Here is a 24345-nt window from a genome sequence, read left to right on the forward strand (position 1 = left end):
AGTGCTCTGGTCTGTTGCGGACAGGATTTGGAAAGATTGTGAAATGATGTTGTGCTGCGTCCGCGCCCTGGTTCGCTGGGACTTTGCTGCTGCATTCTGATGACGGAGTTAGACAGGGTACAAGGAATACAAACTTAATATTCCGGTTGGTTAATTGACCTGAACAGTCTGAAGGGTTGCCCTTGAAATCTATAAAAATCTATCTTGCCCTTCACCTGCTTTGCCGCTTTTTCAAACTGCAAATTTTGAACAAAACCATTGATTTCATCGACATTTCTTCATTCACCTCCTCACGGTTCATCGTCACCATTGCGCACTAAGGAAAACTCGGACCACAAGAGTAAATCAGGATGACGGACTCAAGCGTAAAACTTCTCCGAACCTGCGAGACGACATCTGAAAGTCACAAAGACCGACTTGACCAATTGCCAGATGAGCTACTTCTTAAGATTGTGCGGTACATTTACGATGGTCAGACCAACTATGGAGGGACTCAAGAAGAGCAAGCCAAACAGATACTTACCCTGGTATCAGAGGATCCGAAACCATTATACATTTATCAATATAACCCTGATAATCAGATCAAGAGTAGCTTTCGATCCTTTTCCCTTGTGAATCGTAGGATTTATTCTCTTTGCCAGCCTTTCATATGGAAGGTAAGTTGAATTTAATACATTCAAGAAAGCAAGAAATACCTACTGACCATCATACGATGCGTTTGTCTCCTGCTAACTTTTTTCACCTTTGTTGGTCTAGTCTCTTTCGTTTTCACCTAAAATCTCCCGCCCAATGTCTTTCTGGCATCAGGAGATTTTACCAAAATACGCATCTCACATTAAAGAATGTAATGCGAATTTGAATGCAGAATGGGTTAAAATACCACATGATTCTCTCGCTACCGAACAATTCGCGCGTGACGAAAACCAACATCACTTTACATTCCAGTCTTGCGATTCGAGCAAATTCAAATTTCGCAAGCTTATTGAAACGAATCACCGCAAGGCAGACAGCTTCGGTCGACGTCCATTATATGAAGACGTTCACTTCGACGATCTTGCCCTCCACGTTCAACAAAGTCTCCTTGGAGTCAAACATGACGTTGTCTTACGCGATTCACCTGGTCTCTGTCCTAAAAGCCTCCTCAAATTGCTGGCTCAATGTGACAACCTTACAAAGCTCTGTCTTCGATTTCCGCTCTGTTGGCGTTATCCTGAAGTGACCAATCTGAGTTGCAATTTGACTTCCTTAGTTTCCAATCTTGGTCATCTCCAAAATCTCCAGTACTCGGGTCCTCAATTTTCACCAATACCCGCAGAGTCTATCATCGAACCCCTCAAACACCTACCGCTCCTTGAATCCCTCGAGCTTTCAAATATTTTAGTTAGAGACTGGGGACGAGCTGATTGCATTGCTAGCTCTCTCTCAACTCTCAAACACTTGAAGCACCTTGTTGTAAACCGCGTTGATATTATAGACGAATCTTGGGTCCGACATAAAGCACCTCCTCAGTTAGCCAAACTTGTAATTCGTCACTATCCCAATGCTTGGTTATCAAATTTGCCTTCATACATCAGTTCTTGGGCTCCTTACCTAACTCATCTCGAACTCGAATTTGTTGGGCACCACCAGGCGGAACAAATCCTACCCACCTTCAACCCAAAAATCCATCGATTTTCCCTACCGGATCTAACGCACTTGACTATATATCGACGTCCGTCATGCGAGTCTTTTCACTGCTTTACAGGGTGTCCAAATCTCCGTTACCTCACAGTGCGTGATGCTTCCAGAAATGGAGTGCCTGAGTTCTCAGAATTTATCATCAGAGATGTATTCCCTAAGCTCAAGGAGTTAGTAATGCCCATGAGAATCAGATGTATAGATACACTACCTGACCCGAGACTGGATTCTATGATGAATCCATTGGAAGATTTCTGCAAGTCTAAAGGCATTGAATTCAAGATCTTTTTGGACATCGTACCCAACCGACGCCGTAAGCTCAGCCTCAAATCTGAAATGATACCCGATGCGTTTGTGTGAAATTAGGAATTTCTGTAGAAGTCTCTTGTACCATTTCAGCTCTTTCCAAACCACTTTAGCTTCTCCAGTAAGTGGAGAGTATAACAAGGGTTAGACATGACCCTTGCACCATTGCTGTCTCCACATGTCTGTCCGGGTTTGCCTTGCCACTTGTTTTCATGATGTCTTGTTTGTTGGTATCATCTTCTTTTTTGTTTGCTTATCTTCATTCTCGTGTACAGAGCCAAATCTCTAGAAGAACTCCTTTTGAACATCTTTTCACTTGTCCCGGCCTTGAAAAACATATCAATCAAAACTCAAATCATATAAAGATGAGCTCTGGATTCGCCATGCCTTTGGATCACAGCAGTGATATCTTCCAAAAGTGTCTAAAACTAGTCTGATAAGTTGATCATCAACGCGGATCCGTTCATCAATTCTTATATGGAAAGGGTCAGCACTTGACAATTTTCAAATATTTAGTTTGTATTAATTGGTCCAAAAAAGTTAACTAGCAGTCTAAAGCAATGTAGTAAAAAATAGAGCATCGCTATACATATATTTCACAATTGTAGAAGCTCTCGACCCAGTATATCCAAGGTATGGGCCCAAATTCACTGAGCTGAAATTTGTGTACGTGCAGAAAGCATGATTCAATTCCCATTCATTTGCCAGGGTTCAGTGAACGGTGATCTGAGGTCCACCTGTAACAGTCACCGTCACCTTTTTTACGCCAGCTGTGAATTATTGAACAAAACATGAGTGTAAGCCACGGCCACTACTGATGAGTTTATGATAATCAAAAAATGACATACGTCTCTTTATAGGCCGGCCAGATTTATATGGTCTTAGCGCACCATTTCCTCCATGAGCAATATCACCGACAACGTCAACAAGGGCCATGACATTTTCTTCTATTTCACGTAATCCCATTCCCACCTTACCAAGATCTGCCTTGATAACATCAGTTGACGCTTCTAGAGACCAATCCAGAGCACCTTTAGCGTCTTGTATCAGTTTAGCAATATCGGAAGATACAGTTCCACGTTTTTCGGAAGGAATCAAGCCTTTTCGGCCAAGAACTTTTGCAACTGATGAGTTTTTGACTAGTAATGGTAATTGATCTGGATGACAAAGTAATTTGGTCGGATTGATAACACCTTCAACAATCTAGAAAGAAAAAAAGTTGAAGAATTTATCAGAAATCCAAAAAACCGTATTTATTTTAGGAGAGTTTTTCTTCAAGACCTGTTCAATTAATTTTTTATCTCCAACATGATTTGCACCGAGTTGAATTGCAAGTTTTGCATCTGGTGAATCTTCTTTAACAATCACTGCCACGATTTCTTCTTGAGCATCTGAATCCTTTGGTACATCGTTTGGAAGGAAAATCCTTCCTCTCATCACATTTGCATTAACTTCTTTCTTCAACAAAGGTTGAATCGTCACTCGAAACGCTGCATTCGGTTCTTGAGCTTGAATTGCCTATTTATACCACAAAGAATAGAAGAAGCACTTGACTTAAATTTCATGCTTTAGAAAATCAAACCTGAGTCAAAAACTATTTGACTCTGTAATTTTTTTGGGGGGGTCAATTTTTGAAAGAAAGCAGACCTTCAAGAGTCGTAAACTATCGAACAGAGGTCCAGCTGTTCCTTCATCTATCGTTTTTTTCTTCGGAGGTGCAACCCACATCTTCGCTCCACGAATTTGTTCGACATGACCAATCGATGTTCCGCCATTTAAAGATACTTTGGCCTGACAAATGCGTCTCCGTAAAGAAGTCTGGAAGGGTATTGAAGTGCAAGCCATTTGAAAAATTTGAAGTGTTGATGATGCAAGGGTGGGCAGAGCCGAGATTGCCACTCCCGTGTTCTGCAAGTGCAAGTCTCCTCGGGTAGCCTCGGCGCAGGGCTATGTACCGGGGTAGTGAGTCCGGCTCCGCCTATCGGGGCTCGGGCTCAATTGATCCGACTTTGTGTGGACTCATGTTTTGGTTCAGCCAGCAGCCAGCTGAATCTCATGACCATATCCCAAAGTCAAGCTGTCTCACCACCATTTCTCAGATGAACTGATGCTCGAACCAAAACCAGAAGGATTAAGAAAACTTTTGGGTCGTCGTATTCAAATCACCATCGTTGACGGTCGAGTGTTTACTGGAAACTTTATTTGCACCGATCAACGTTGTAACATTGTTTTAGATCATGCAATCGAATATCAACCAAAAACCAATCAAACACGAGAGGTAGCTCTAATTACTATCTCACTTGAACATCTTGTTACTATTAAAGCTCAGGCTCAAGATATCAAAACCGAAGAAGAAGGAAAACTCTCTGATCTGAAGAATGTGATTGTATAGTGAAAAGATTGCGATCCAATAGATCTCCTAATGGTATGTCTTTCTTCATTCAAACTTGAGCGCTCAGAGACGTACTGATTTTGTCTTTCAAATTACGCCTTTCAGATTCCTGATGTCGCAGAGCTCAAGATTTACCTCGGGGTTCCTGTCATCAAGGGTTCCTGTACACCTTTCAGATATTCATTTGTAGTTTGTTTTGCACGATGGTAATAAGCGTGAAAGAAAATAATGTAACGAAGTGATTTACAGTGTTGTAAAACTGATGGATCTGAATGCTTCATAATTTGGCTGAGTTGATCATGGAATGTGTAATTTTGAGATAGACATTCGCTGTATTGTGGGAAGACTAAGAAAGAGTGAACAGATAAATGATTATCAGAAATGGAAATGTTTTATTGGCTAGAATTTTGAAGACATCATAACATTGGATCGTGTCTGATGCGCTTGATCAGGTATTTTGCATGAAGAGTCATTCAATGTGTGAGTTGTTTGGCTAATGTTCTGAGCTCCAATCCGGCCAGATATCTAATTCTTGTATAAGTTGATGCGTATTGGATCTCGATCAAAAAGTCCATTCTAGTAGGAACCAATCTAAATTGTATACATTTGCATACCACTGAGATTTGAATCGCCTGCTTTTGGAAAGAACTCTAATATCTCACCGAACCCAGAACCTCGAATCTCGTGGAGGTTCACTCATTTAAGGGATGGGCGACTGATACTTTTCCTTCGAAGTCCACCATCCTACTCAAAACATCGCCCCATATCCAAAAAGGGATCCGTGTGATCCGATGTCTTTTAACTTGAATTTATAGGCAAAACAATGAAATGATTGAGACTAAGCAAACGATTAAAATATACTTGCTCGAACAGGACTACTGATTTCCCTTGTCCATTCGACCCAAAGGAAAACTGAATGAATGCGATTGAAATGCAATATTGAGGTCTAGTGAACAATTTGTACGTTTTATCTTAAGCGCAGGCTTTGCTAACTGCATCAGTTATATCACCTTGAGGGAAAAGACTACGAGTACGTGATCGGTCATTGAAGAACTTTTTCGAAACAGGTGCGCAAATACATGGTTAGAACGTACATGGCTCAAGATTACGATGGTTTTCATAAGCGAACAAACACTTGAACTTACCTCTGAACCATAATAAATTCTGGAACTGATCTCATACGTGAAAGTAGCAAGTCCACCAGATTTCATATCAGTAGGAATCGAACCTGCATGGGTGATTGACTTCCAGTTGTCATGCGATTTGACGACCTTGAAAACAACAGAAAGAAAGGTTCAATTCGAAGGCTCATTGTTTAGAGATAGAGGATTGTTTGCTTACTTCTACTTGGCCTGATACGTCATCATTGAGGAGCAAGCAGGTGCCTTTAGTAAAGCTAGGAATATAGATTGCGTCTGCCATCATAGACTTGGACAGACGATCGCCTTCTGGAACAGATGGTTTGGGTTTGGTTGAAGTGATATCAAACGTCTAGATTGTAATCAAAAATGCAAGAAACAGTAAGTTGAAATGTTTTAGAAATGGAAGTAGAAAAATAACTGACTTCTATTGCTTTAATGGCATCATTCCAAACAATTAAAGTCTTGGAGTTTACAAATTCAATGCCAGTATAACCCAAAGTATGTGGTTTTGGGTTCATCTCGAAGTAAAAGATTGAAGTTTTCTGACTCTTGGGATCAAATTTCAAAATTGCTTGACCTGAATTTGAATCATAGCAGAACCTTTAGATTATGATCTTCCGCACACAAGACGGAAGGATTGCTCATTTCCACGTCTTTCAACATGAACAGACTCCTTACCGAAACTCGCGGTCACGTAAACATTTCCATCTTTATCAGTTGTCTAAAGATGGATTCAAGTGAAATGGATGATTAACAATGATCTTTGTTAATAATTCAAATTTCCAATCTTTACATGGCTTGTTCCAAAGAGACAAAAAAGAAAGAAAAAAGATATTGGACATACCGCATCTTGTGCCCCGCCTACTTCTATACCACCGTTCAGACTTTGCACTTCTTTAAGAGTAGGGTTCAAATCGACGTTATAAACGATTTTATCATTTGTGTCGATGCCAAGGAGTCCAGCTGGACCTGAAAGTTGACTACCAACATGTCACCATTTTCATCAGCATCAAATTTCCAAACCCCTTTAAAGCATGGGGTTCGTTTTCGATCGTGATGAGAATCAGTAGCTTACGCTCCATTTGTTGCAAATGCGGAAGCAGCATCTACAATAGCCCAAATCAAAGGACGTGATCTATCGGCTTCGATACCTGAGACGTGAGTATTGGGTGCGCCACTAACACCTGGGATGGTGATCTCTTGGAAAGTTTGTTTTTTTGGATCATATTTGACCACAGTTCCTTTATAAAGACTACTATAGTACATCATCCCAGTACTTGGAAGAACCGCTCCATTTTCTGGATCTGATCACATGGGTCAAATGTACCAATCAGTTTCTACTCAAAACTTGCGCTGTATGAAGGTCACTTACATAGACCCGGAAAGTTCAATTCCAGAGTTGCTCCTAGCACCACTCTCAAAGGATTATGAAAAGCTAAAAAGAAAACGAAGGCAAAGATTTCGCATCGTTGAACCATACCTCGTGAGCAACTGTACCCGTGAAGTAGGATTCAGGTAAAAGATATAGGAAGAGAATTTGAACCGATGAAATTTTTTAAGCCGAATGTTCTACCAGGATATATCGATTTGATCGAGTGAGGAATGTAATTGACGTTCGCCGTGCAATGTATTGCAATAAAAATGATCGAAGGTTGAAGAACTTGGTTAAAATGATGGGTTCTCAATGATTTTGGATGAGTTGAACCAAAGAATGAGGCTTGGAGGGACCATATACGTTCTCACTCTTGAGTTCTTTGACCTGCGTGAGTTATCCACCGGTGGAGTTGTCACTCTCTTCTGAGGCGCGGCGCAGAAATGTTTTGTTCAATCAATCAATCCACCATCAACCAATCAACCGGACATCAGGATAAAAACGTTGTTAGTTACACAGAGCACGTCGACAAAACTCTATGTATCCGGGTCCAAACTCCGTTGTCAGTGTTTGAAATCATTTCATGGGTCTATCGGCGTGGCTTCGCCAGATCAAGTTTCAAAACTTTACCTTTGCGCTGCCATCGACTGATTGGTGTTTTGTGGGGTTCATACACATATACATGGGCTGGTCACTCGACACCACGCGTACACATGTTCACCTGAAGGATGGCATCGCCATTACACAACGCCGAATCTGATTTATCCCACCACCAGCATGTTTACCAGGGGATGATGTGGTGTGGCACGGTCAACTTCCGCGAGACGTTCACGGTTAAACTTAGCGAAGCCCCTCTCTCGACACACCGACGAGCTTCAGAAATTGGTTTAGCAACATGTGGATTTGACCACAATGAACTCAAAATCTCTACCCTAGTTCTCCTGTTTCCTCTGTGTTTGCCTCGGCACACTTATTGGTATTTTGATGCTGTTCTGCAGATATTTTGACTCTTCGATCACGATCATATCATGAATTCCCCTTCAGGTAATGAGGATGAACTAGCGGAGGACTTGGGATATGGTATAGTGAGCTGGCCTCGGGAGCATTTAAACTCTTTTGTTTGCTGGGCACCACAGCTATGCGAGTGTGTGATGTGGTATCATAAACGTTAAAAGAGAATCTGTAAACATGTTCTTCATCCAAACTTATGAAAAATTGATGATGGTGAAGTCTTATCTTCCAAAGCTGAAGATTTATCATGCAACAAATTCTCGACAAGAGCTCAGGCTTGCTTTTCACTTATTACCTTCTTATATTTCGGGAGAAGAAAACAAGTCAAGCCTTTCAAATTGAGGCTATGTACCAGGCGTGCCCCCATCATGCATGCTCATCATATTTACTTCCGCAAGACAATCTCCATGAAGCAATCGTCGTAAATATGATAGTGGGAAATTTTGAACCTGCTTTTGTGTAAAGCATATATCATTTGGATCATCCAATGATTCAAATCATGGAAATGTTGTCTCATTGTTACAAAAAAAATTCAAATGAAAAGAGTTCAGGAGGTCCTAGTAAGGTAGCTTTTGCTTGACGCGGGGGTTTACTCGCCACAAAGATACCTTGTGGTGTTTCATGTATACTAAAACTTTGTATTCTGGCCTCTTTGCCATACGTGAAGAACTCAGGAAATAATCAGCTTCTTGCCACGATCAACGCATCTGATTCACTTGAAAGATTTCAAAAAGCTACAAAAACAGGTCAAAATCATACCACCCTTGCCTTCCAACCATGCATGCAAAAATTCAACAGGAAATATACAACTACACGACAAGTACTGACCAAAGATGAATAAAACAGGGGAAACACCCATAAAGCAGGAAAAAAATAGATGGAGTGGAGATGTTAGGTCTTGCAATTTGTGGTTCACAAGCTACTTGACATCAACACAGTGCCTGCCTGGGCTGCCCCGGACGTCGGGGGCTCCAAGAGGTGCAAAGGCAAGCCTTTGTACCCGCAAGGGCCCTCGACGTCCCCTATGTTCTACATATACGGGCACAGTGCAATCAAGCCAAGACATGAATTTGATTACATATTTGTATGTATCTATTCATGCTGTCCGAAACTGTACTTCTCCGAAGCTGGATCTTAGCTGGTCCCTTGGGTATGGTCAGTTGAAGGGGGAGCTGCACACACCGGAACCAGCATTGATTGTGTAGTGTGATCTACATCTCAGAATCAATCCTTGTGACTATATAGAGTGGGGTGGTGTAAAATTTGAAGTTTGAAGAGCACTTGAAGTGAAGTGCAGCTGTTTCAAAAATAAATGGTCCTCCTGTTCTTTTTGATTTGTTTTTATATTTGCGGGTAATATTTTGCCCGTCTGGGTTATTTGTCCCGATTCCGATTAGGATCAGAAATGGACCTCATGCAGGCTCAAGCATTGGCATCAAAATATATATATAAGATTCTGAGGCGGTTCACAAAGAAATATTCCTGCCCCGGTTTTGTCCTTGATGGGGGAATCGAGCTTACAATATGAGCCCCATACTGTTGTCCTTCCATTTGAGCTGGTTCAAGCCCATTGCCCATAGCATGGGGAGAGGAGTTCATGATAAAGAGTTGGAACTTGGTGTGTGCTTGCTTTCAACAATCCGTAGCTTTTTTTAGCTGAACGCAAGCCCTCTCGCGGACGTGGCCGCGCAGAATGGGCTTGCGTTAAGCTAACGAGTTTTTACTTCTGATACTAATGGGGGATATCCTCAGGTTCTCAAATTTTTTCCTCTTCCGGCATTTCATTTTCACATAAACCACTCAGATATGAAGTACATCATAGGCACACTAACACTTCTTGCCGGGTTAGGTTTGAGGAACAGCTAGGTCTGTCCCATAGAAGATGATTGTCAGGAATCGAATTGCAGGGTTGGGGTGATAGGGTTCAAAGAGCTTTCACAGCAAAGAATTGTGTTGATCTTGATCCCAAAACTGACACTCATCTTGTTCACAGGGAAAGTTCAACTTTCAAATGATGGTAGCCGATGGTAGCTTGCCTTGGTGCTTGTCCTGTGCTAGCCTGTGCTGGTGATGCCCTGTGATGCTGCCAGCTCCTTGGTTGAATTTTTGAATGAGATTGGTTCAGAATTAGGTTACACAGGGTTTCACAATTTCTGTCGAACGGATCCTTTATTCACATAGTTTAATGACTTACATATACGCACGGACCTCGCACCCTTTTGTCAAACCATCTTTTGGGAAGTCCAGCAGAGTTCAGCATGGCTTGGAAATTTTGATTGGTGCTGCGAAGGGCGTCGGCCGGAGTTAAGACCAGCCCACATCAAGGAAGAATCAACAACAACCACAACTCGTATATAACCATGCTAACCATGAGTTGTACTGGAGTAAGGCCGAAGCGTGAGATTATTAAACACTTCACTCTTCAATTGCTCATTCTCACTCTCACTTCGCGTTCAACGATCATCACATCAACTCTCTTGCTTCTTCTTAATTCCTCTTCATCAAAATGGAACATCCAGATCCGAATGTGTCTCCGGACCCTCTCGTATGTCCTTCGATTCAGTCCGAGCGCACAGCTCTTGGTAGTACGCCCGCCTCACCTCATTCCCGACATAGCCAACCCAAACCTACCCGACTCAATGACAAAACAAAAATTCCGGATTCGAACGCTACAATAGTGGAAAAGAGTGTACCATCTCCGAAAATACCATTCAGTCATACGATTTTAGATCCCAGCATTTCCCATGAGAGAAATGCTTTTGTAAAAATGATTGTTATGGGTGTCGCTGTCACAAGTATTGCGATATTCGCATTTTTAAGTATCTATTGGGGTTCGATATGGAAGTTACCACAATATGCGAATAAATTGGAGGGTATCGTCGTTGATTTTGATCAGGATGTCATCGGACAAGCTGTGATCACCGCCTTCAAACAAAATACGGGCCAATCCACTCAATTGACTTGGACCATTGTCGATGCTTCTAAATACAACACACCCGAAGGAGTGATTGATGCGATCCTTGCGCAGGAATACTGGGCGGCGATCGTTGGTGAGTGGATTTTCAAAAGACTTGCGAGTAACTTGCTTGTCACTGCGAATGAAACCTGATGCTTCCTCATCTGAAACCAGTCAATCGTGGTGCGAGTGCCAATCTACAACAGGCCGTGACCCGACAGGATGCAAATTATAATGGCTCTTTGGCAGTAAATGTATATGGGTGTGGTGCTCGTGATGACAATGCTTACTCAGCATTTATTTTACCTAGTGTAAGAACAAGAGCTATCCTCCGCCGCATCTATAGAATACTGAACAAATTCGCCTCTTCATAGATTGATACGGGGATGCGAAACGCCCAGACTGCTTTCGCTAGTTCGCACGCCCGATCTCAAGCAGACGCAGCGGCCGTGGGTGCCTTGATGCGCGCCGCACCGCAGACAATCACCCGGCCTTTGAGATATGTCATGAATGATTTAAGGCCTTTTGACGTTCCAGTGTGCGTACCAAAAAGCATCAGAAACCAAAGACTCAGAGGCTATAATTCTAACTAATGTCACTTTCCATACGTACCATCAGTGCGCAGGCCGTTGTTTTTGTGGGGTTGATTTACCTCTTGATTATATCTTTCATCTTGACTGTAAGTAAACGCCGAGAAAGTTTGGTAGTTTATCTGAGCGTCTGACTAGATTTTCTTTTTTTTCAGTTGCTCAACTTTAATGCTCGTATGACATCTGGCCTGTATTCAAAATTGGATTTCCGGTCTCTGATCATAGTCAGAGTTGCCACCTCTTTCTTCATGTTTTTCTGGTTATCCGTAAGCTACACTTCACTCTTTCTATCATTATCGAAAGAATAACAAGAACGTTTGATTCTTTTTGATATCAATATCAGTGGGTCTATGCTCTCATCAGTCTTGCATTCAAAGTGCCCTTTAGCAGATATTATGGTAGGGGCGGGTTTTTGATATATTGGGCAATGTCTTTCTTGGGAATGTCCGCCCTGTAAGTGATTTTTCGATGAATTTCTACTCTATGGCTTGCCAAAGACTAACGAAAATCTTGACTATCTTTTCTTGACCAAAAGTGGACTTGCAGTGGAAGCTTTAATTACCATCTTGACTCCGCGGTTCATTCCGTATTTTTTGGTACTATGGCTGTAAGTCTTTCATATAATATTGATTCACGGAAACTATGAGCTTCAAAACTAATTTATAGCCTTTTTGAAATCTTAGGATTACAAACATCTCAGTATCATCATACCCAATAGAGATGTTACCCGGTGTGTTCCGATATGGTTATGCGGTAAGCTTATGAATTCAACCTATCAATCTTCAAACAGTTACTGATAATTCTCTCTGTCCTATTCAGACCCCATTTTACAACTTATCACAGACGTTTAGGACAATTATTTTTAACACAAAAGACGAACGTGAGTTTCCAAAGCGATTGTTTTCAAACTCAACCTCTCCACTCATCATTTATCTTTGGTGGCCTGTTTTACAGTTGGTTTGAATTTCGGAGTTCAGGTTGCATGGATAGCTCTTTCTTTAACAACTCTAATCCTCTTTCAATTCTACAATCGTCGAAAAGAACAAATCAATATGCGAAAATCAAATCCAGCATGAAACCTTTCGAATTCGATTTCGCTACTCTTATAAATATAGAAGACTGATCTTACACTTTTGCTTTACGATATCTCAAGCTTGTCAATCCTTGACGAATAATTTATTATCCTTATCTTCTTATTTAAAGAAGTAGGAACCAACATAACACCAAACGTTTCTTCACGGACGACATCTTAATTTATTTTTCAATTCCACTACTACTACTATTTAAAAGAATCTTACCATGACGTGTGTCAATATCTTGGATTTTGGTCTGTATAGTTATCAACAACATGTATCTTACAATTAATTCTTGATATCTTACATCTTAAAAAGATTGTGAATGTTTTTCCTTTCATTTTTAATCGTGCTGAAATACTACATTAATTTGTAGCACTACAATTTACAAGGCTCTTCCCCCCCTGAATTATCATTATCTCAGTGTCAAATCAAAGTCTCAAGCTTAGATGTTCGGTCTTTGAAATGGATACAGATGCTTCAACAGTTCAATGTATCATATATGATACATTGTGAAACATCACTTTTCAGAAAATTGCTCAGGAGTTGTTCTGAGTTTATCACCCATACCACTACATCATGTTAGAAGCTTGGAGGCTTTAGAAAAAGTCTTGAAACTCCGAGTTCACACCGATCACGCTGAAGCACGCTGACGTGGATGCTCTCTGAATTTTCATATCTTTGGGCTGACCAGTAAGACCTTTCTTTGATCCACCCAGTGTGTTGACATTTGTCTCGATTTTTGTATGTGACCCAAATAACCAAACTATTGTTGTTGATGATGATCTGTAAGTGCTGATTGATTTGTGGTCCAAACTAAATCTGTTAGACTGTTAATCAAGCTTTAATAGATGGTCTTCCCTCTTCCTTTCTTGGTATTTGTTCATCCAGTTCCACATTCACACACAAGATACAAGCACTCGATGAAGCTGATCCAAATTGAAAGTGATACCAAGGTTGTGAAAGTAGTTTGAAAGAGTTGATCTGAGATGTTTAGTCTGTGATTGATTGGTTGATTGGATGTGAAAGTGACTGTGATTGACCCGAGCCTTTCCGAATGTCAATCATCGATCGATCGATCAACGTCATACTTTCCATCAACTCAACTTAATCTCTTGATCCACTATAAAACTCAGCAAGACACTTGGCTCACCTACAACTTCAACAATAGCATCACATTATCAAAATGACTGTCTCAGTACTAGCTCTCAGAGCCGCTTCTCGATCATCCTCCTTACTGGCTAATCGTCAGAACTTGTTAAGATCTGTTACTACTTGGTCAAATGTTCCAGCTGGTCCTCCAGATCCAATCTTAGGTAAATTTGTCGGGTTTCGATTTGATCTTCATTTCCTTTTGACAATTCATTACTGATCGTAATTCACAATTCCTATGCTTTGTTTTTTTGTAGGTGTGACTGAAGCTTTCAAAGCTGACACTAGTCCCCAAAAGATGAACTTGGGTGTAGGCGCGTACCGTGATGAGAATGGAAAACCATTTGTATTACCTTCAGTTCGAAAAGTGAGTCATCAACCAACGACTTCTGAAACTGAATTGCGTTTCGAATTCTTTTGAAGCGTGAAGCCTGAAGCGTTTCTCCAAACAAATAACTGACTATTGATCCAAATTTTGATTTCAGGCCGAATCTGATATTGTAGCTGCAAAGTATGACAAAGAGTATCTTGGAATCACCGGTTTTCCAGAATTCACCAAACATGCTGCTATCTTGGCTTACGGCAAAGATAGCGCACCACTCAAAGAGGGTCGCGTGAGTTCAACATAATTACTGTCAATCTATATAAAAACCAATGGTCAACAGGTCACAGTGACCCAGTCAGTACAACCGAAAGACTAATATATACCTTTTACGATTCACATAGGTTGCTATCACTCAATCAATCTCTGGTACAGGTGCTTTGAGAATCGGAGGCGCTTTCTTACAGAGGTTTTATCCACACTCCAAAACTATCTATCTTCCATCTCCTACCTGGGGAAATCATATTCCAATCTTCAAGGATTCCGGATTAGAAGTCAAGACTTACAGATATTATGACAAGAAAACCGTAGGACTGGATGCCAAGGGTATGCTAGAGGACATTAGAGTATGTATTCTTTCTTTTTTTGATTTGGATCATGAACAATTTACTTTTGACTTTCCCATTGAGATGGAAAAAGCTGATGGATGGAAATACAGAACGCACCAGACAAATCTATCATTTTGCTTCATGCTTGCGCTCATAACCCAACCGGAGTAGATGCTACTCAGGAACAATGGAAAGAGATTGCCCAAGCCGTCAAGGTATGTGCCCGTCCAATAACTTTACTCATCCAACTAATGACTAACGCGCGTGTGTATCTCAACTCGGTGCGGTTATACAGGAAAAGGGACATTTTACCTTTTTCGATATGGCTTACCAAGGATTTGCATCGGGAGATGTAGACCGAGACGCATTTGCACCTCGATACTTTGTATCTCAAGGTCTTGATATTGTCCTTTCTCAATCATTTGCCAAGAATATGGGTCTTTATGGTGAACGAGTAGGAGCCTTCTCAGTTGTCTGTTCTGACAAAGAACAAAAAGCCAAGGTCGAGAGTCAAATCAAGATCTTGGTTAGACCTATGTACTCTAACCCACCTGTACATGGTGCAAGAATTGCTGGAACGATTATGAGTGATCCAAAACTTTACTCTCAATGGTCAGTTGACTTGCGTCCTGTATATTGATGAAGGTTCCACCATACTGATACATTTCTCGAATGACTTTGGTATACTGGTAGGCTTGGCGAAGTCAAATTGATGGCTGATCGAATCATTGGAATGAGGACAGCATTGTATGACACACTTGTTAACGAGCTCGGAAGTAAACGCAATTGGGATCACATCAAGTCCCAAATCGGGTTAGTCACTTGTGCTTCCAAGTTCTTACCATCATGGCAGTAATCTGATTGTTTTGTTTGATCTTTCGGTCTCATTTTACTACACACACACTCACTACCTCATCAGAATGTTCTGTTTCGCTGGTATCTCACCTGAACAAGTGGAGAAGATGACGAAAGATCACCATGTCTACATGACGAAAGACGGACGGATCTCCATGGCTGGTAAGTTGCTTTGCATCATTTCAGTATCATCATCATGAGTTCAGATATTGATGTATTTTTTTTGCTTTTTCTTGTTGTGGTTTAGGTGTTACTCCTCACAATGTTAAAAACTTGGCCAAAGCATTACATGATGTGACCAAGTAAAAGGTTCAAAGCCCATCTTCCATGAATTTGAAGTTTCAATCATTTGTTTATATTAATTTTTGATACTTGCTGCTCCTTTCTACTCACACAATTGCAAGTCATTCTTAAGGTATCATTTTTTTGAGTCATTCAAACCTCTCAGTGGGATCGAATAAGCAGGTAAAGTTTCCCTGATGCACAGGGCTTGCGTCATTCTGCGTATATGTTGTAGACAGTCAGATGTTGGGTTGAAGCTGCCTCATAAAGTGTTCCACTAAACACCACATGTGATCAAAAATAGACTATATTTGGGAGCTCTGTCTTATGTATACTGACAGCGTGCCATCGAGTAGCATCCCATTGGGAGAGCCCTGCATTTTACTTTTAAGTATTTACAGGCAGAGCTCCTGTAAGAAAGCCATTGGGCGCTCATTTTTTATGATTTGAAAAGGATGACTTATATGTCATTGAACCTCTTTGTCCGTAAGGGAATAGAGTTTTAAATCACTCAAATGTAAGCTTGATGGTCAATCTCTTCATGTCACAGGTAATTTGGAGGGTCTATGATTAGCATATCTGCCACAATTTGGTAGATAGTTGAAATGAATCTTTTGGACTTCAGAGGCTTTATTGGTCTTACAGCGAACTTCACAAACGTAGCTCATCTAGCGCAGGAAAGAGAGGAGGAAAACGAAACGTAATCAATGAATCTTTGTGAATAGAGTGGGGATATAGGTTCAGGATATGCTACCTGGTAATATCAATCTGAGGTTAAATATTAGAACCGATCATGAAAGAGCATCACACAATTATATCACATCGTCAGACGTACTTTTGAGGTTTGAGACAAATGGTATCGAAAACCTTCTCACAAAACGTTACAGTTGCTCATTGCAATAAGATAGCTTATCAAAGAGATTCAGATGGTCCAGCTTCTTGTCGTTCTTGAAGGCGAGAGACAATAAAAACTGATGTTCCGAAAGTTTGATCGTTATAAGTGTATTTAAGAAGAAAGATGGATAAAATTTCAAAAGGGATCAATTCAAGTTAATCAGTTTCCTCGCAAAAAAAGGAAAAGAAAGAGGTATGAAAGATGTAAAGAAGAAGACGTACGAGATGCATCTAAGAACCTATCTACACAATTTACCAAGCAAGATTCTTCGGAACGAGAGAAACGTGTGTCAGGTGCTTTAGGAACACACCTATTTTTTACGTTTTGTAAATCAAAACCAAAATCAGTAAAAGAAGAATGATTAAGATTTAACCATTTATATATATCAAAGAAAATTGATCAGACTTACTTATCAAAACACATATCTATTTTGTTTGTACCATCATTGTCCAGATAATTTAATGGTTTAAAGTGGATTGTATGCAAGATAAGTTTTCCATTAATTTTTATTGATTTCAAAGATGACTTTGGAATGAAGAAAATAAATTATTTTTTTTGACGAACCTGTAAAGGTATGAATCGAAGTTTGAAGTCTAGCTTTGGCTTGTTCTTGTTCTAAAAAACTTGAAAGTTCTTTCTACATAATTTAAAAATATGTAAAATGATTAGATGTGAGTAAGTTGCTTATGATTAAATCGGTTTGTAAGCTTGGTTTTTTGGGTCATTCTTACCTGAGCTGCGCCATCGAGTTTGGAGTCCATCTTGATTCTTGTTGTTAAAAAGTCGAAATCGATTTGAAGTTGAAGTTGAAGTTGAAATTTTTGAAATTGAAGATGTTCCTTTGATTCTTGTTTAGGTCAATTACAGATCATAGATGCCCCGATTGCCACCGAGCCCACGAGCTTCAGGGTATCCGACACTGAGACCGACCCCATTCCCAAAGATTGTCGGGTCTTCTGGACTGAGTCCCAAACGGTGGTTGAACACGGCTTGCGCAAAGTTGATATTTATCAGACCATGATGTGATGACCTGGTAAATAGGAATATAAATATGAAATTGGGAAACCTTCAAGTTATTATTTTCTTCCAAGACTTTTATGGTACAACATCAAAAGGTTTTTGACATTGTTGAAACATGTGATGCGGGTAGCTAGCATTTACTCTCCTCAAGACGCGGTTAAGGCTCACTCATAGATAGATAAAGATGTGGATATTTCCAAGCTTCTGTGCTTCGAGAGGCAAGAATGACTTTATATGAAGCGTGCTAATAGCGGTTCGCACGTCCCACACTTTACAAGAGGGGTGACAATATTAGGGATGTAGAAATAAAAAAGGCTGAAATAAAATTAAGTAGCGAAAAACAAGCGTATTAAAAAAAGGAAATGTGTTACAACATAAACGTCTAAACATGACACAACATAAATCAGATATCTTCAAGATCAAATGCAACAAATGTATAGAAACTCCTCCCAACGAGATTTAAACAATCTTCTTTGAGGTTCGATAGATTGTTCATCCAAACCTCTTTTACCCGTTTGCTATAGAACTTGAGGACTCCGAAGTGGTGGAGTGGGTATTTGACGAAGAAGATCAGTTGATTGGAGGTCTTTCAAAATCATTGAAGAAGTTGCTTGATCCTTCTGACTCATTTGACTCATCCGACATCTCCCTCTCGTCTCTGTGATCCAAAACATATAAAAAGAGATCGAGTGAGAAGATATTTTAAAAAAATTAGAGAGATAGGTTTTGTAAAAACTTACATGAGAAAAGACGTATCACTATCAAGGGACATAAAGAATGAATCCCCTGTAGTCTCAATCTCAACCTCCTTCATAAAGTTTGCAAGCGGACTAGATTCAAAAGGTTTAAAATAATTCTTCCGATTAGATCTTGATGGAGTCCTTGGAGCCTCAATCGGTTCGCTTTCTTCTAGAGCGTTTGTATGACCAATAAAAGGTAAACGGAGGTGTTGGTATTTGGGCTCTGATGTCATGATGGTTCTCAGAGTTTCTCGTGATGCGAAGAGATATCTTGCTGCGGTTCGTTGTCGACGAAGTGGAGTGAAATGAGCCATTGATGGAAAGTTACTGGCTACATATAACTCTCTTTCAAAAACAAAGTTCTCCATTTATGTTGATAAGAAAGAAAAAATGAAGGATTGAAAATAGGAGAAAGAGATGAATGAATTTAAAGATGTGATATAGATTTGATCAAAGTTAATTTGCAAGAAATATCTTCTTAGGAGTGGATTTGAATATCAACCTAAGTTATAACAGAAGGAAAGATAGAGAGAATGGAGATGAAGGTCAAATTGGTGGATGACTATCAAAGGAAATAAGGTGATCTTTGGAAAGTTGTTTTTGAAAGTTGAGAGGATTGTGAATTGATGAACAGTAAAGAAATCGAAATGTGAGTCGGCATTTTATACCCAAAACTGTGATTGATCCAGGACGCCATCCCGCGTTCGCCATCTCGAACAGTTGTCCTTGTCTCAATGTTCTCGCCGATGGTCGGATACAGAATCCAGGTACACCAAGTGGTCCGGTTGCATGGAGAGATGGCTTCAATCATGCCGGAGCCAGGCACTGGTGATCTCATTCCGCTCTTCGCTTTCATAATCAATCTGCTGCTTTCAGACGCGCCATCGTTTACTCAATTGTGAGCAGTCATGAGAAGAAGCAAAGACCTTGGCCTGATGCTTTCCTACAAAAATTTTTGAGGTGGCAAGATTGCAAGCTACCCATCACATACTGTCGCCAGATTTTTGTCTTCTATGATGATGGCTGATCCAATCACGCATATGTCCCCAAGTGGTTACAAATGATAGTTATCCGTTATCATGCAAAAAACTAACAAAACACTTTTGTGTTTCTTTAAATTGTGGGCTGAAAGACTCTTGAATACGCAAAGTATGCTCAGTATAGAGTCACCAAGAAGATCAAAAAAAGTTTAATTGCCATTCAAGGTAAAAAAAAGCTCATAAGGGTTTTGATAGCTCTATCAGTTTAGTGATAAGTTTAATTTCAGAATTTGGTAGTAGACTCTTGAATAAGGCTTGTTTTGATCATGGCTTCAAAGGAAGATCTCATCCCGTCAATCTTTTTTGGATAATTTGGTCTACAATCAAACCACTTTGTTAAGCAAAGTGGAAAACCGAGCTCAAACCTTCAGACTCGACAAGAATATCTATCTGAATTCAAGCACCATGATTATTGATCCAAGAATCGATTTGTTCATAACTGAGATATGATCAAAAGTCCTTTCTGACTGAAAGTGGTAAAAATTTCAAGTTTATGAAAACATTTTATAGACACGAGTTTTATGGAAAGACAGAGTAACGGAAATCCCGCAAGAATATATGAAAAAAGAAACCACATCCCCCTACGTTTGAGATTATGAAAAAAGTCACATTTTTTAAGCGATAGCAAGTTTAAGTTTCTTTGACGAGAATCCACGAATTCTACAAAAATTAACCAAAAAAATCAATCCAAAATCGATTGATATAACAAGAAGATAATAAATAACTTACGTAACAGGAACTCCAAGAACGTGAGTAGTCACATCTCTAGGTTTACGAGTTAATGTAAATGATTCTTGATGGATTCCCCTTTGATCAGACTTTAAATTTTCTCCATTAAGTTCATATAAGATTTTCAAAAGTTCTGATTTTTGATTGATCATATTAATTTGAAAAGTTGGATTTAAACTTGCTAATTTTTTGGAAGGTTTGTTTTGAATTCCATGATGTTCTTGCGATTTTTTCTAAAAAATAAAGAAAAGAAAATTAAAGACTGTCTTGATCATTCATAGGGAAGAGAGTGAAAATAAACTCACGTTGTTTGTGATATAAGATAATTTTGTATTTCTAGAATCGTTTTGACGAGTTGGTATGGAAATTGTTTCTCCTTCGGTAGATATAGAAGGACAACGAGCTAAAGGTTTCTGTGATCGAGTAGAAATACCAATCTGTTTTTATAAAAGATTAAAAAAATCAGTCTATCATGTTTCAACTTGACAAGAAATCATATCAAAGAAGCGAAAAGAAAAAAAACTTACAGCAGATTTTTCCATTGGTTTCTCTGTTGCCGATGATGAGATAACAGAAGTAGCAAGAGCAAGAATAAAAGCAGGAAGTAAAGTGATTTGAATAAGCATGATGAAGGTCTTGGAAGATAACTTTTAACAATTGGTATGAACACAAGATGAAAAGATTCAACAAAGACTGGTACACAAAAAAGCAAACGCCGGAAATAAACTGATAAAGGTAAGTAAGTAAGTAAATATGTATACAAAGTATTTATAAAAACAAATAGTAAGCAAATTACGTTAGATGGAAGTAATAGAATCGAGAAAAAATAAGGGATGGATAAACGTTATATCGAAGCTCGACAACACCTTTATATATATACCATGCTCTGACAAATCTCAAAGGGGTTTGATTATTCTGAGCAAGGCGTATGTGATTTCATTTCCAATCTTGATTTTCAAATCTTGAAATTCGTTTGGTTGTGAAGGCTTCAAAGAGAAAAAAAATGATCTCGAAACAAACTTGCCTTGCGAGCCGTCGTAACTAATCATATCTAGCGTTTACCATGGCCTTGATTCAGCTTTAGAGAATTTCTTTACTCCGTAGTTGTCTCGTCGCGACGTAGCTGTCTATGTACCGCTTAACCTGTCTCCATCAATCAGCTCATGAGGCAAGATGAATCATGTATGTATCATGAGCGTGGAGTCCGCGTTAGTCAGGATACAAACCCTCAACAATCTCTTGAAGCCCGTTGTAATACGTTACACAAGCCCACACCAATGCCCTTACGATAACCACCATCAGTCAGCAATCTCTACGGAATCATAGTCAAACCAATACGAAGCAGGTATCAAAGGATCACATTTTCTTTAAATAATGTTTTGAATCAAGAAGGTAGATAAATTGCGAGTCGATTAGAATCTGAATTGAGAAAGAACAAAACTCTTGATCATTGATTTATTATGATTGACAATTCGTAAGTGAACTTATATACGGAGGCCTACGGTGTACGTGAGCAACCCTGCAACCCGAAACTCGTAAACTAATCTGAAAACCTGTACAAAACTCATAAACTCCAAAATTAACTCTCAATCCCAACAAATAACTTGACTTTCCACAAATTTACTTGACAACCAATTTCAGATATGTGTAAAGCTACACATATCTTTTTAAAGCACTATACATAGTACTTCTTCTTTTAGGCGCAGGCTACAATTCCAGTGTGACCACTGAAGATGTTTCTATGACCCGACAACATATTGTCATCTCCACTGCTTCCTCACACATATCCAAAGAACGCAAATATGGAAAGGGGCACATTCCTCCCGATCTGAATCTCTACACCAACAAACCATGAGAATGATTTGATTGCCACGGCTTTCCAGTGTTTCAAACAATACCCATGCTCACCTTTCATGGACGCTTCAGCTGCAATGCGCCATACATGTTCATTTGGCCTACCATTGGAGCCATCCAACAATTATCACAATGAGTCGGTGTTTTGAAACAAACCCGCATACGCTTTGCTAGAGGCCATCTATAGCCAAAAGCAACAATCATTGATGGAAGAGAAATCGCATGGCACCTTGAATCATACTTTCCAAAACAATCACATTGCTTTTGGCATGCTACTTCAGAGTTTTCAAACCGTATAGCCAAGGAGCTTGGCTATATAAGCTGAGTCAAACACGTCTTGACATTGATATCATCATAAAGTCACAATTCTTCAAAAGTGCATATCTGGTGCCATTCAAATCCGGTTTCTCATTATTAACACTATGTCACTTCCCCTGATTATCAATGCCACGGTGGCTGTTACCAGTGTCGTGAGTCATTCAATTCAATTTGGGCCACATATATTGCTTTACTCACTTTCTGTCATAGTCTGTTCCTATCAATCCCGGATTATTTGTGTGGCACAAATCCCAAGCTACACTGGTTCTTGCTCACGAACCCAACGGCCATCTCGTTACTGATGCAATTGACACGAAAATGCTTGGAACTGAAGCAACACTCAAACCGTACCGCAGTGAAGTGGACTTTGGTCCAGGCAATGGTACGGTACGGTCTAACCTTAAAACCTCACCGTCATCGTATTGAAGTCAAGGGTATTCTTGGCCAATATTTGTACTACAGTACGGTTGCCCCGTAGTGAGCCGTACCGTAGCGGCCGTAGTAACCGTAGACTACGAGTACACAGCGGTTGAGCAGCGAAAAAAAGAATTACACCACTTCGCGCATGCCTTGAGAGAAGAAAAAACATCACCACCAATGCTCATCCAAGACTGGAAGATAGATGTCATCTCACAGAGCTTTGGCAAAGAGATTGACCGGACTTCATCGAGAGATGTTGCACTCACACTTAGGAGCATGAATTAAAGGTCGAATGCAAGCTTACAAGGCATATATCGGAATGTCTCAAATCATCTTACAGGTGTCAAGTGGTAATTTGACCAGGCAAGCAGTACTAGCTTGATAGGCAGCTCGATTATGAGAATATGAAGCGACCAATGTGATGGAGACAAGTCATTAAATTTTTGAGTTAAGCCTAAGTGTACTTGGAGATCTGTAAACGTCTTGCATAGTCAGATTCGGTAAAGAGGTATAACAGTGGATTGATTAATGAGTCAATGTTGGACTGAATCCAAACACAAAACAGAAATCTTAGTATAAGATAAAGAGAAACAAACACGACAATCTTATAATAAGATTTTGTAAAGAAACAGTCAGATCAAATTCTTTATTACCTGAATCCAAACACAAAACAGAAATCTTAGTATAGGATAAAGAGAAACAAACACGACAATCTTATAATAAGATTTTGTAAAGAAACAGTCAGATGAGAAAAAGAGAAATCTATCAGACTGGTGTTAAGCATCAGGTTATAAAGAAAACAAAAAATGAAATACAATGAATGACGTCATAAGATCATTGACGTAATGTTCCTCATTTGGCTATATGATGTAATGTAGTCAAAATGAGAACAACGAGAATGGTCAAGATCAGAAATACATTTATGAGAAATACATTAAGAATGAATAAGACATTTGAAGCACAAATAAATCCAACACCCCCCCATGCTGAAAAAGTCCATCATAAATGTGTAGAACAATCTTTGAAACCTAATTGATTGCGTAAATTGATGAACATAGGTCGAGAAAGAGCTTTGGTTAAGAAATCTGCAAGTTGAAAAGAAGTATTGACCTGTTTTAGAATTACATTTTTGTCTTTGATTAGTTGGCGAATAAAATGATAGCGCAAGTCTATGTGTTTACTACGAGAATGATGAATAGGATTGTTTGCAAGAGCCGCTGAACCTGTGTTGTCGTAATGAATAATTGTAGGAGAGTTGTCAATAAAACGGATCTCTTGAAGTAATTGTCGTAACCACATAGCTTCTCTACCAGCATCACTTAAAGCCATGTACTCAGCTTCTGTACTTGACAAAGCAGTAGTCTTTTGCTTCCTTGACTTCCAAGAGATAAAACCATTTCCCAATCTAAATAAATAACCTGAAGTAGAAGATCGATCATGAAGGTTTTCCGCCCAATCTGAGTCTGTGAATCCTTGAAGTTTATTATCAGAACCACCCAATGTAAGACCCAGATGTCGAGTGTGATAAGTGTAAGCTAAAACCCGCAATGCAGCATTCCAGTGATCAGAGTTGTTGTTCTTTAAAAATTGA

At 39.7% G+C, this 24345-nt stretch overlaps 8 protein-coding genes across 8 annotated transcripts; 4 read left to right on the top strand and 4 right to left on the bottom strand.

Moving 5' to 3' along the window:
• Window positions 1-350: 350 nt before the first annotated feature.
• Window positions 351-2420, top strand: MELLADRAFT_104230 (uncharacterized protein; the record flags this gene model as incomplete). The annotated part of the gene is made up of 5 exons (XM_007407166.1): window positions 351-365; window positions 946-1711; window positions 1745-1990; window positions 2097-2104; window positions 2259-2420. 5 exons carry the CDS (start codon window positions 351-353, stop codon window positions 2418-2420), a joined length of 1197 nt encoding a protein of 398 aa, XP_007407228.1.
• A 274-nt stretch (window positions 2421-2694) lies between these two features.
• On the bottom strand, window positions 2695-3850 carry MELLADRAFT_115774 (uncharacterized protein; the record flags this gene model as incomplete). The annotated part of the gene is made up of 4 exons (XM_007407187.1): window positions 2695-2753; window positions 2874-3186; window positions 3265-3549; window positions 3631-3850. 3 exons carry the CDS (start codon window positions 3418-3420, stop codon window positions 2695-2697), a joined length of 528 nt encoding a protein of 175 aa, XP_007407249.1.
• Window positions 3851-4072: 222 nt separating this feature from the next.
• Window positions 4073-4375, top strand: MELLADRAFT_34386 (uncharacterized protein; the record flags this gene model as incomplete). The annotated part of the gene is made up of 1 exon (XM_007407167.1): window positions 4073-4375. A coding segment is annotated over one exon (303 nt), but the record flags the coding sequence as incomplete, so codon positions are not given.
• A 1042-nt stretch (window positions 4376-5417) lies between these two features.
• On the bottom strand, window positions 5418-6995 carry MELLADRAFT_95993 (uncharacterized protein; the record flags this gene model as incomplete). The annotated part of the gene is made up of 10 exons (XM_007407186.1): window positions 5418-5428; window positions 5470-5473; window positions 5521-5646; window positions 5717-5866; window positions 5940-6035; window positions 6095-6117; window positions 6196-6238; window positions 6362-6497; window positions 6593-6821; window positions 6890-6995. The coding sequence occupies 10 exons, from the start codon at window positions 6993-6995 to the stop codon at window positions 5418-5420; spliced, it is 924 nt and encodes a 307-aa protein (XP_007407248.1).
• A 3411-nt stretch (window positions 6996-10406) lies between these two features.
• On the top strand, window positions 10407-12522 carry MELLADRAFT_104233 (uncharacterized protein; the record flags this gene model as incomplete). The annotated part of the gene is made up of 10 exons (XM_007407168.1): window positions 10407-10950; window positions 11031-11167; window positions 11231-11394; window positions 11475-11535; window positions 11602-11712; window positions 11790-11899; window positions 11982-12053; window positions 12130-12199; window positions 12266-12326; window positions 12401-12522. The coding sequence occupies 10 exons, from the start codon at window positions 10407-10409 to the stop codon at window positions 12520-12522; spliced, it is 1452 nt and encodes a 483-aa protein (XP_007407230.1).
• A 1081-nt stretch (window positions 12523-13603) lies between these two features.
• Window positions 13604-15893, top strand: MELLADRAFT_42605 (uncharacterized protein; the record flags this gene model as incomplete). The annotated part of the gene is made up of 9 exons (XM_007407169.1): window positions 13604-13835; window positions 13929-14038; window positions 14157-14285; window positions 14398-14619; window positions 14712-14816; window positions 14897-15213; window positions 15295-15414; window positions 15521-15618; window positions 15704-15893. The coding sequence occupies 9 exons, from the start codon at window positions 13706-13708 to the stop codon at window positions 15760-15762; spliced, it is 1290 nt and encodes a 429-aa protein (XP_007407231.1).
• Window positions 15894-16792: 899 nt separating this feature from the next.
• MELLADRAFT_95996 (uncharacterized protein) lies at window positions 16793-17394 on the bottom strand (the record flags this gene model as incomplete). Its single annotated transcript, XM_007407185.1, has 5 exons — window positions 16793-16800; window positions 16855-16943; window positions 17043-17058; window positions 17198-17270; window positions 17365-17394. The coding sequence occupies 5 exons, from the start codon at window positions 17392-17394 to the stop codon at window positions 16793-16795; spliced, it is 216 nt and encodes a 71-aa protein (XP_007407247.1).
• A 2653-nt stretch (window positions 17395-20047) lies between these two features.
• Window positions 20048-20788, bottom strand: MELLADRAFT_104236 (uncharacterized protein; the record flags this gene model as incomplete). The annotated part of the gene is made up of 4 exons (XM_007407184.1): window positions 20048-20093; window positions 20163-20395; window positions 20468-20599; window positions 20690-20788. The coding sequence occupies 4 exons, from the start codon at window positions 20786-20788 to the stop codon at window positions 20048-20050; spliced, it is 510 nt and encodes a 169-aa protein (XP_007407246.1).
• Between the last annotated feature and the right edge of the window lie 3557 nt (window positions 20789-24345).

The sequence above is a fragment of the Melampsora larici-populina genome, assembly GCF_000204055.1.
Source record: "Melampsora larici-populina 98AG31 unplaced genomic scaffold MELLAscaffold_8, whole genome shotgun sequence".
NCBI classification, from domain to species: Eukaryota; Fungi; Basidiomycota; class Pucciniomycetes; order Pucciniales; family Melampsoraceae; genus Melampsora; species Melampsora laricis-populina.